Source organism: Trachymyrmex septentrionalis, unplaced genomic scaffold, assembly GCF_001594115.1.
Source record: "Trachymyrmex septentrionalis isolate Tsep2-gDNA-1 unplaced genomic scaffold, Tsep1.0 scaffold134, whole genome shotgun sequence".
NCBI lineage: Eukaryota > Metazoa > Arthropoda > Insecta > Hymenoptera > Formicidae > Trachymyrmex > Trachymyrmex septentrionalis.
This window is the reverse complement of record NW_017304482.1, coordinates 818,296-829,705: the sequence shown is the minus strand read 5'-3', so window position 1 is coordinate 829,705 and position 11,410 is coordinate 818,296. Positions and strand designations below refer to the sequence as shown.

The following is an 11,410-nucleotide window of genomic DNA, read 5'->3' as shown; positions in this document are numbered from 1 at the left end:
ATCTGTTAAAAAAATAAGAGTATCGATAAAGTGTGCATAAAAATAAGTTAATATATTTAAAAAAATTTATACTAATGTGAGTTTGTCTAGCCCGTGCCACAAACCGCGCACTAACCATACTCCATGTATAGTAATATCAGCGAAAGAAATAGGCGGTACGTGATACGCGGTTCCCTAGTTGCCTAGTTAATTACTATACCGCATACTGCGCTCCATATAATCGCACCATTAGAGAGCGTTTATATTGGCCAGGTGGGGATCCGAATATAGTCTCAGATGTATAATTCTGACGATATTATTAAACAAAATCTCTATAAGCTCGACCAGCCTGACTTGGAATATTCCTATAATACAACCGCCATCTCAGGTATCAATCATAAAATTTTATCTTTAGGATAAAAAGTGAAAATTTTTTACCATTAAAATAATGGAGAAATTTTTCACTTTTCACTTTCCATCCTAGAGGTAGAGTTTCATGATTGATACCCAGAGCTGTGTTCGGATTCTCATCTGAGTGCTCTCCAGATGTCATATCATCCTTGTTGTTTATCGAATATTAAACAAAGATAGCATGACACTTGAGGAGTACCCGAGTGGGAATCCAAACGCAGTCCCGGGTGACTCGTTTTTTCCAGAGGCCCTATTTTTAAAAAGTATCGCATACAAAAAACTAGAGAAATGCTATAGTATATAATGCATACTATAGTATTTTCCTAGTTTTTTGTATGTAATACTTTTCAAGAATAGAGACCCTGAGATCGTCGGGTGTCCTTATCTCTCGCCATCTATCGAACGACAACTTCCGATTTGTGTTCTCCGTTTAGGCATTCATTGATTATCCTCTGAACCATTTATTATTTTTGTCCGTTTTGAATCTGAGAGTGCCATTACATGAAGCACTGAAATGCGGAAATGCAAAAGACAAAATTAACTAAACTTTACTAGATTTCTGCGTTTCTGTGTGTTCTGTTTTGGCTGTTTTGATCTCCTAATATTGCATGGAGCACAATTTCTGCGGAAAAGCGGAACGATATAGTGACAAATACACTTTTGTATTTATTTAAAAAAAATTGTATTCACTTAATTCATTGCAATTTGTATCAATATGTTTATTTTTTCAGCTTATGTATTAAATACAAGTATTTTAATTAATAAACCGTTAAAAATTAATAATTTCTAATTCCCCGTTCCGCTTTTCCGTTTATACCTTAACGGAAAGCAGAAAGTGAAAAAACAGTGGCCAATCAGAACTCGCGTTGATAATAAGTAGTACAAAAAAGCCAAAATTGTAGACTACCTAAAGTTCTGATTGGTTCCTGTTTTTTTACTTTCCGCTTTTTCATCAAGGTGTGAATGCGCCCTTAGGAGATCAAAACTAGAGAATCTATAATAAGAATACAGACAACAGAGTATGAATGAAATAAAACCGGAAACGCATCAAAACGCATTTTCAAATGTGAAGTGTAAAATTGAAATTGTACATATAACAATGGGTACATTCAGCAGAACACGTTTTATAAATGTTTGCTGAAATAAGGCTATATTTCTAGATCTTAAAATATAATTTAATCAACGCGAAAAAATTTCCAACAATTGCAAAGTAAAGTGCTGAACGCAGAGGGAGAGAGCCAATGATTTTATAATAAATAAATTAAAGTAAATGACAACACACACAGAGATAAATACACATAGAATAAAGTATTTTGTTTAAAAATGAATTTTGAAATGAGCTTAAAAATCAGATTTGAGTATTAACTATCTTTTTAAAAATTCAATTTTTTGTTAGGTATATAAATACTTTATTATAGTATATATAATATTTGTCAATTTAAATCCAAAACATCAGTGACGATAGAATTGCATAATAATGCAAAGTAATAAATTAATATACAATTACGTTCTCTCTCTATCTTCATTTTCGTCTTCCTTCTTCTTTGTTTTCATATGTCAGTGTTTCGAAGAAATCAATCTAGATAAAATCAAACAAAGAAATTATGTGCATAAACAAACATACACAAACACACACATACACACACACACACACACAAAATCAAGAATCATAAAAATCAATCAGTAATGAATCATTAAAAAAAAATTAATAAAATAAAGCTTTTTATCACTATAGTAAGATTTTTTTTCGCTGGAAACAGTGTAAATGGTGCACTGATATTACACACGGATATACAACTTCCGCATTCTTCACTGGCATTCAAGAACACCAGAGGATATCCGACCGGGCACTTCATGGTAAGAGACTTCTTTCCACATTCCGGACAATTGGAATCTGTCGCCGATGAATTGCCCTTAGCATATGTCCCACGTATTTGCGTTTGCGCGCATCTATCGACATTCAAATCTTGGCGGTTAGTCCGTTCTCCACGTGGTGCATGTTGCGTATCTTCGCTATTCTTCCAGCATAGGAAAAGCGGTACCATCAAATGCCCTGAATGTTATACTTCCGCGTCGTATATTCATTTGCGGCTTCTTGAACGTTTCGAATCCTGTAGTACACGTTCCGTATTAACTGTTACTCGGCATGCCGTCGCAAATTGTCCCAATTATCCCGAAGTGCTGAAAAGATTCTTCGCTTATCTAAAAAGAGCGAGAGAGCAACCGTGGAGCGATCCGAAATCCACCATAGTCGGCGTATCTAGTGTCCGGCTTTAGCCAATCAATTAATTGGACAAACACGGCCGAGACTTATTTCGAGGCGCAAACCGCCGATCGCGAAACAATTTTAAACCTAGAATCTCGGGTTAATTCGAAACCGGGAACCGGCCGAACCTCTCCGGGACGTAAGATCTAATAGAATAATTCTGTAATTGGCGATTTGCTAATCCGCTTATGCACAAACCGTTCATGAGACATTAAAAACTCAATTGTCGCGTACATAAAACGGCGGATGCTTCAATAGGCGAATACGTGCGTACAGCGATACGCGTCATGAGACGACACCCTAATGGCATCCTCAGGGAGCGATTACATGTAGCACGGTATGCGGTACGCGGTACAGAAACTAACTAGGTAACTATAGAAATTGCGTAAACCGTGCCGTTTACTTCTTTTCTCTTCTATTACATGTAGCGCGGTAAGCGACACGGCTGATAAATAAACTTTAATATAAATTTTTTTTAATATATTAATTTATTTCTATGCATATTTTATCAATACTCTTATTTTTTCAACGGATTTACTTAATAATTGCATTTAAATCAATTAATTTTATTAAAATGTACTTAATAACTTTGTTGAGTGAATTTGTTACTGACCCATGTCTCTTACCGCGCTACATGTAATAGTTCCGGCACATCAGCGCAATGTTTGTCGCGCGCGATACGCGATATCCAATGAGAGTATATCATTAAAATGAAAACATCAATAAAGCTGTACACTCATTGGATATCGCTTATCGCGCGCGACAAACATTGTGCTGGTGTGCCGGAGGTATAATAAAAGAGAAAAGAAGAAAGTGGCACGGTTTGCGCAGTTCCTGTTGTACAGTTATCTAATTAGTTTCTGTACCGCGCTACATGTAATCGCACTCTGATTAATATTACATGCATCCGTTTTTGTGGTACGACGAATTTTTCAAGCGTGTTAATTGACTGCAAGACAGAAAGAATCTTGGACCTTTTTGTCTTGTAGCTAATCCTGATGCATATAAAGGTCATTTTATATTAGTCGTATCGTAGCGCCGGAAGCGTTTTAAGCATCATATGACTTTAAAATTGAAGCATCGGATTGATTGAAGCGACAAGCTTGTGACATCTACGATACGACCAATGTAGAATGGCCTTAGAATGGCCTGAAGCTGTAAGAAATAGAGAGCGGTTTACTTGCACACTGTAACAATTGCCCATTGCCAATTACAGCGACTTCTGCGTAGGGAATTTTTTTCTAGCGCTGTAATTGGCTTGCGCTCAATTGGCTCGTGTGCAATTGCTATACACTACTCTAAGAAATAAACGACAATACGAGAAAAATATCAGGGCGCTCCGAGATTCAAACCGAGATTTGATCTTTTTCGAAATGACAGACTTCCTGTCACTGAGCCATACACGAGTGTATAGCAATTGCACATGAGCCAATTACGCACAAGACAATCACAGCGCTAGAAAAAAAACTTCCTACACAAAAGTCGTTGTAACTGGTAGTGGACAATTGTGTTACAGTGTGCATGTAAACTGCATCCTAAGCCACACAATCCTGACGCTGATAGCTTCTCTATTGTGCCTATTTTCTCTAAATTTCTCATATATGTACTACATAACCGAAAAATTATCTAAATATGACTGAAAATTTTCAGAAAAGCGCTGATTGATCTCTCAAGAAATAAACATTATAATTAGAGTGCCTAGCTGCAAATATAGAGTATATATAAAAGATTGCTATTTTATTTATGCGTTTGTCGTATAACAAATTTTTCAACCCTGTTGGCTGTAGAATAAAAGGATTCAACAACCTCTCTGTCCTGCATAGGGCTGCGTTCAAATTTTCCACCCGGGTGCACCTAGACATCCAGAAAGCATTCAGATTCCTTTTGAGTGCCTTCATTGGTTAGGTGAAACGTTCAGATTCCTACTCTATCCACCCAGGAGGAATAGATGCTAGTGGCGCATTAAAGACTTCTTGTGCTATCCCAGCGTTTGACGTGCATCTATACAAAAAATTAAATTTCACATTATATCTATGTGTTATAAACAGTATAAATCATAACTCAAAAGGAGCTAAATATTTAATCATCTATTAAGTTTTACAAATCGGAACTTAAGATATTGGTAAGATATTTATCTTATAATCTTTCATCATTATTATATATATTTTAGTTATATATATTTTAGTTATATATTATAACTATAATTTATTATAACTGTAATTTATATTAAATCTAATATATTTACGTTACTATTTGCTGTAACTGAGCATGTAGAACACTCTCTTATCTTAAAGCGTTTCAATCCGAGTGGATTTGCATTAACGTAGGTTGGATTAATGAGATATATGCTTTCCTAGCGGAATATTCCTGGTGGAATATGTAACGTCAATCAATAGTAAAACATAATCCGACCCAAATGGGAGCAAATTCATTTGGGTCGAATACGCTATTAAGGGTCCTTTACATAGAAGTCGTAGAAGATCGTGGAATCTTAAGTCAGAAATTAATTAATTCTAATCGAATATTCCCTTATGTCTGATTGTGATTGGTTGGTTTCCTACAACTTAAGACTCTACGATCATCTATGACTTCTATGTAGAGAACTCTTTAAAGTGCGTTCAGATTCCCAAACTATTCCAGTACTTTCAGCGATCACCCACCCGGTGAGAAATCTGAACACAGCCAAGGGGGTCGATTATGGATTTCGAAAAGAGGTGAAAATTACAAAAGTGAGCAAAGATTACTAAATATTGACCAATTAAATTATGAATATTCTAGTGAATTTGCTCACTTTTGTAATTTTCACCTCATTTGAAGATACATAATCGATCCCTAATATGTATGTATGTACATATATTTGTCGTACGTCAAAAACGCACAAATGAAATAGCGACAGAGTATCTCAAGTAAGAGCTAGTACGGACTAAAGTGCCTATAATAAGAGTACGAACAACAGAACGTGAATAAGACAAAACCGGAAACACATCAAAACGTGAATGCATTTTCAAATGTGAAGTGTAAAACTGAAATTGTATATACATATAACAATGGGTGCGTTCAGCAGAACGCAACTGTTTTATGAATATCTGCTGAAATAAGACTATTCCTTCAAATTTTAAAATATAATTTAATTAGTGCGAAGAAAACTTTTAACAATTGCAAAGTAAATATTCTGTTAAAAGTAAAGGAAAGGAACCAATAATTTTATAATAAATAAATTAAAAAAGGATGACAACAAAAAGTAAATAAAATAGAATGAAAGTTAAATTTGTTTAAAAAATAAATAGTATGAAAATAAAGCTTAAAAATAAGATGTGACGAGTATTAACTACCTTTTTAAAAGAGTATATTTATTTTTTTATTATTTTAAAACACACATGTGACACTGACATTGATGTATTCTTCCAGATCTAAAATGCTGATTGGATGATCTAAAAAAATACACCAATAACAGCGAGCGCTCACTCAACTGTTAAGGAGGTAAAAATTATAAAAGTGAGCAAAGATTACTAAATATTGACCAATTAAATTATGAATATTCTAGTGAATTTGCTCACTTTTGTAATTTTCACCTCATTTGAAGATACATAATCGATCCCTAATATGTATCTATGTACATATATTTGTCGTACGTCAAAAACGCACAAATGAAATAGCATCCGCTGAATGCGCCTAATTAATTGGCGATCCAGCTTTGCCAATGAAAACGCTATCAATGCGCATGCGCCAGAAAAGAAACACATTCTAGCAACACTAGTTTAACGTTTGCTGCGTTCCATGCATTCGGTCTGAACTTGAACTAGGCAATAATCTGATGTGAAAATATTGTTCGAATTTAAAATTGTTTTTATTGGAATATTGGAGTTATATAAATACTACCAAAAACAAAATATATACACATTCCTATAATAAATATAAATTAATAAGTAATGGCTGATGAAGATTTCGACGGAGACGAGTAAGTTATCAAGAATTGTTTGAGGTGTATAGGTTACTTGTATCGCATTATTTAATTAAAATAGTCAAACTTCTTTTTTATTACAATTATTCTTTATCGCAAATTAGAAAGCGCTAGAAAAAATTTGATGACTAATTACAATTTATATAGACAGATTACTTGTTTGTAATTAATTTAACTGTATTCTGTAGAGTCGCAGATGATTTCGACGATGTAGATGACGAGGACAACATTGAGTTAGAGCCTCAGGAAGATGATGGTGAAAATATCGAATTATTGAATGCGAATGAAGCTACTGGTGGTGTTCAAAGATCAAAGAGAATAACAACAAGATATATGACTAAGTATGTAGTATATATATATATATATATATATATATTGTGTTTGTATATGTATGTATGTGTATGTGCATGTGTATGAGTAGCTTCTTAAATATCATGTAATTGATGTTTTAGATATGAAAGAGCAAGAGTTCTTGGCACAAGAGCATTGCAAATAGCAATGTGTGCTCCTGTGATGGTAGAATTAGAAGGCGAGACAGACCCATTGCAAATTGCTATGAAGGAATTAAAGCAACGAAAAATTCCTATAATTATACGCCGCTACCTGCCTGATAATAGTTACGAAGATTGGGGTATCGACGAACTAATTATAATAGATCATTAATCTCGACCTCAAAGCAAATTATATTATTTCTCGACAAATATATTTATTATTGGTACAGTAAATAGCATTTTATATGAAAAAAAATCTTATTCTAAGTCATTACTTCTAAATTGTATCAGAGACTACTAAATTCTTCCCTTTTTATTTCTAGATATCCTTTACGTAAATTATTTTAGGGTTTTATATTGGGCTACGTTCCAAAACGTCTTTTCCGACGAAGATTTCACTCTATATGTTATAGTGTGCATTATGTATACTATATATTTTGAGTAAAATTTTCCTCGGAGAGGAAGTTTTGGAACGTAGCCTTGGTACCTTACAGTTATTGCTATTCTACAATTGCATTATAATTAATGAAACATCAGTTCTCTCAGTATATTCATATAATTTTACGTTGCGTTAATTAATAGACTTTTATTAGACTTACAAAAATTGAATTGGTTATATTTTTTTTAATAAAAAAGGTGACAAATATTTTTATTTAAATATTTTATTCCAATTTCCAATATAATTTTAAAATCAACGTAGAGATATAATATGAAATTGATAAAACATGAATCAATAATATATTGACAAAGTATTATTAATAATTATTAAAGACGTACGGCCCTGTAAATTTTTATAACTATCAAGTAACAAGTATTATCAAGGGTGTTTGATGCTTACAAGGCTTGCAAAAATTAAAGGATCACTTATATATGCCGTAAGCTATATGCTAAATGCCATTCAGCCAAATGTTAGGAGAATAATTGATTTCAGGGTACTTCCCCATGACAGTCGCAAAGAGAATTTCAGATCTTGCTTAAAATTAAAATAACGTTGTGATGCGATAAAACCTTAATCATTTAAATCACTGACGAGTTACTATTAAAAACGGCCAGCCTTACTGAAGTAGAGGAACAGGACTTTAAGGTCTTCTTTCGCCAACTCCGATTAATTTTCAAATAGCGCACTATATTTGATTTGAGATTTTAAAACGCACGGGTGTGTGTTATCTCAATGTTTTCAATCGCATATATCTTCACATATAATGCACAGAATTGGAACAATTTTTTTTCAATTGGTAAAAGATCACAAAGATGAATGAATAGGTGTGAAAATTGAGAAATTGAAAATATTCGAAATATTTAGAAAAAAAGAAAAAAAATGTTTTAATTTGTAAAGAATACAGTTTTTTTTTTAAATTCGTAGTTTCAAGAGGAAAATTGTTAGGGTAGAGTCCCATGAGGTATATTTGCCGCGTATCGTGTAACCACGTAATCAATAAATAATCAGTAAAACGCGAAATCACAACAGCGAATCGCTTTTGATTGGTTACGCGGTTATGCAATACGCGATAGTAAATACACTTCATGGGACTCCATTCTCAGAGAGATTTTTCTAGCGGAATTTCAAACGTAATCGAACATACTCTTCGAAAAAAAAATACCGTTATTTCGATTATTTTCAAAAAACATTTTCATTATATAGAATTCAATAATCTAATAAATAAAAAACGACCGTGGAAAATTCCCATTTGATCCTCTGAACCAATTATAATGGAGAATTAATAGTGCAGGGGATATATAAAACTTTTTTTATCCCCTATTCTAATCCATTCTACCCTTACGGCTTGTAAATGCTTAGCGCTGTTATATACGGTTTGAATGTATGTAACCCAGCGCTCCAGCTGAAGGACAATACATACTAACAGCGTAAGGGTGCTATTTCATTTGTGCATTTTTGTTGTATGACAAATGTATACAGAACAGAAAGATCTTCGGATCTATTTATCCTATCCAATCAACACAGGCTTGAAAAATTTGTCGTACAACAAAAAGACACAAACAAAATATCACCCTTATGTGTACCAATGTATACATACTTTGGTTACATGCGCATTGCGCTGTGGTCACAATATTTCGTGAAATTTAAAACAAGTGCAACATTAACATTGTTAGCTACATATGTCAACAATGCAAAACAATTCTGCGAATCTGCTTTAAAACATAAATTCACTGCTTTTCTCTGTTATAGTAATGAATTTATGTTTTAAGGCAGTGCATTTATGATTTTAAAATAGTGAATTTGTTTTTAAAGCAGAAAATTTGTGTTTTTAAAGATGTTATTTAATTATAAGTTTTTGTCATATACGACAAAGTACAAAAAGGTCCTCGGATCTTTCTATCCCATAGCCAACAGGCTTGAAAAACCTCTAATGTCTCAAACTTTAACGCTTAATAACTTTCGGAAACAAAACTGCCGCGTTTTTCTGCCAGATTCTTTCGTTTTGAATTAAAACACGTCGAATAAGTATATTTTTATTAAAATTTGAGCCGAGGAAGCGATTCCGAATAATTACGAAAAATATTTTTGTTTTTGAAGATTTGCATAAACACGTCTTTGTATAAATAAATTACTTTCTATACCTTAATTATTTTTAATAGTTATGTTCATAGTGGACCATGGTTGTGTTATACCATTTGTACTTTCTGCTTTTTTTTTCTTTTTAGTAATCGAAATTTAGTAGTTGGATAGGATTTACGTGCTCCTCTGTGCCTTCAAAAACGTGTTCTGCTTCTCAAGCAGCAGTAGCAACACCCAGGTAGGTATTCGAACATCGGAACATGCCCGTAAAGAAAAGCTCTCAACGAGTTGGCAACACTGGACGTCTTTAGTCGTCGCGGTTTGTCGCAATTTGTCTGAATTTGTCGTGAGCACATTGTTTTACGTTGCTTGATGTAAAAATAGATCTTTAAAGATTGACACAAGCGTTACTAAAAATCTTAATATAAAATGGTTCTAAGTCCGACTACGAAACAGAGGATAGTCATTGTTCTGAATATGAGCAAATTTGTATTTCAATGGGGTTTTATTCCTGCCGTACTCTTTTTAGGTTAGTTTTCAAATTTTATAATGGATATGTTCCACTTGATTATTCTTTTACTCTCGCGATCATCATTTCATCCTTGTTATTCATCAAATGTTAAACAAGGATGCAATAGTGCTCGTGAGCATTGTAAACGCCAAGTACATAGAATATACCCGATCGATAGATTTGACTGGTTTGCATTGCTTGACATCTAAAAATGTTTGTACTCAAAACGAAATATATATGTATATATGAGTTTGAAAAGGAAAAAAAGCGAAGATACTGTGTGCAAACAGTACAAGCAACGCAAACAAACCTATTATTTTGTTTGCATAGCAATACTAAAAAGTTTCAATATTTTATTTTTAGGATTCAGCAAAGGTGCTGACCCAGGCATGCCTGAATTAACCCTTATGAAGTAAGCGATTGTAAAAGAATTTGACAAAAGTGTTTTGAATTATTATTTTATATATTTGGACTTTGAGTACTTTTTGTTTAGTAACATAAGTCGAAATAGCATTCTATCTTAACATTCAGAACTAAAAAAAAAAAGAATGACATTTGTGTCGACTTGAGTCACTAAATGGAGAGCACCATTTGTAACATTGTTTTTTTTTTACAGCTTATTATGGCAGTGAGTCTTTCATAGGTTTCATAGGTTTCATTCCAAAAGAAATTATGGATACCATTGATGTTGCATGGATACATTTTATTTAAGGTTACAATGTTTCTAATTATCAGAATAATAGATTGTATCTCATTAAATAAATGTTATATTGTTAACTGAAATTCAATTAATTGTTTTTTAAAAGATGTTGTGTATAGGAACATTCTTGTGATGACAATGATGAGTAGTGAATGAGGAATAAAAAGGAGTTCTCTTTAAAGGTGGGTTTGACATTGCAAATTGGAGACGTCCGTTTGCTCTTTTACCTCGAAATTGTTTGACGACTCACATCTTTCTGTTACATGTCATCTCATTTGCGTTCGGTATTAACATTTTGGCATAGAGCCAATCGAGTTGCTTGATCCACTCTGGATTCAAAAACTAAACTCGCAGAGCTAATGTAGATTTTCGCGCATAAATTAAATTCATAACCTGTATATTTATGATAATATATCCAACTGATTCATTAACACATACATTCATCTCTTTTTAATATTTCTATTTTACAAATAGTATATTTGCACTGTTATAATATCTCAGTCTACAAACGCTCAAACAAATGTTATCAAATAGAAATTGATGGAGCATATTACAATATATATATATATATAT

General features: G+C 33.1%; 2 protein-coding genes and 2 long non-coding RNA genes across 4 annotated transcripts in view; 2 read left to right on the top strand and 2 right to left on the bottom strand.

Annotated features, from left to right (window-relative positions):
• Nucleotides 1–2,323: 2,323 nt before the first annotated feature.
• On the bottom strand, nt 2,324–5,034 carry LOC108757210. The gene is made up of 3 exons (XR_001939891.1): nt 4,902–5,034; nt 4,463–4,657; nt 2,324–2,592 (listed from the first exon to the last, which is right to left on the bottom strand). It is a non-coding gene; the product is annotated as an uncharacterized LOC108757210 (long non-coding RNA).
• A 1,407-nt stretch (nt 5,035–6,441) lies between these two features.
• Nucleotides 6,442–7,345, top strand: LOC108757198 (DNA-directed RNA polymerases I, II, and III subunit RPABC2). Its single transcript, XM_018501613.1, has 3 exons — nt 6,442–6,614; nt 6,806–6,958; nt 7,070–7,345. Exons 1-3 carry the CDS (start codon nt 6,586–6,588, stop codon nt 7,278–7,280), a joined length of 393 nt encoding a protein of 130 aa, XP_018357115.1. The 5' UTR covers nt 6,442–6,585; the 3' UTR covers nt 7,281–7,345.
• Nucleotides 7,346–9,937: 2,592 nt separating this feature from the next.
• LOC108757199 (mitochondrial import receptor subunit TOM7 homolog) lies at nt 9,938–10,885 on the top strand. The gene is made up of 3 exons (XM_018501614.1): nt 9,938–10,155; nt 10,501–10,549; nt 10,754–10,885. The coding sequence occupies exons 1-3, from the start codon at nt 10,056–10,058 to the stop codon at nt 10,767–10,769; spliced, it is 165 nt and encodes a 54-aa protein (XP_018357116.1). The 5' UTR covers nt 9,938–10,055; the 3' UTR covers nt 10,770–10,885.
• A 159-nt stretch (nt 10,886–11,044) lies between these two features.
• Nucleotides 11,045–11,410, bottom strand: part of LOC108757200 — a 12,833-nt gene continuing 12,467 nt past the window's right edge. The window contains exon 3 of the long non-coding RNA XR_001939889.1: nt 11,045–11,055. This is a non-coding gene — a long non-coding RNA (uncharacterized LOC108757200). The remainder of the gene's footprint in view (nt 11,056–11,410) is intronic.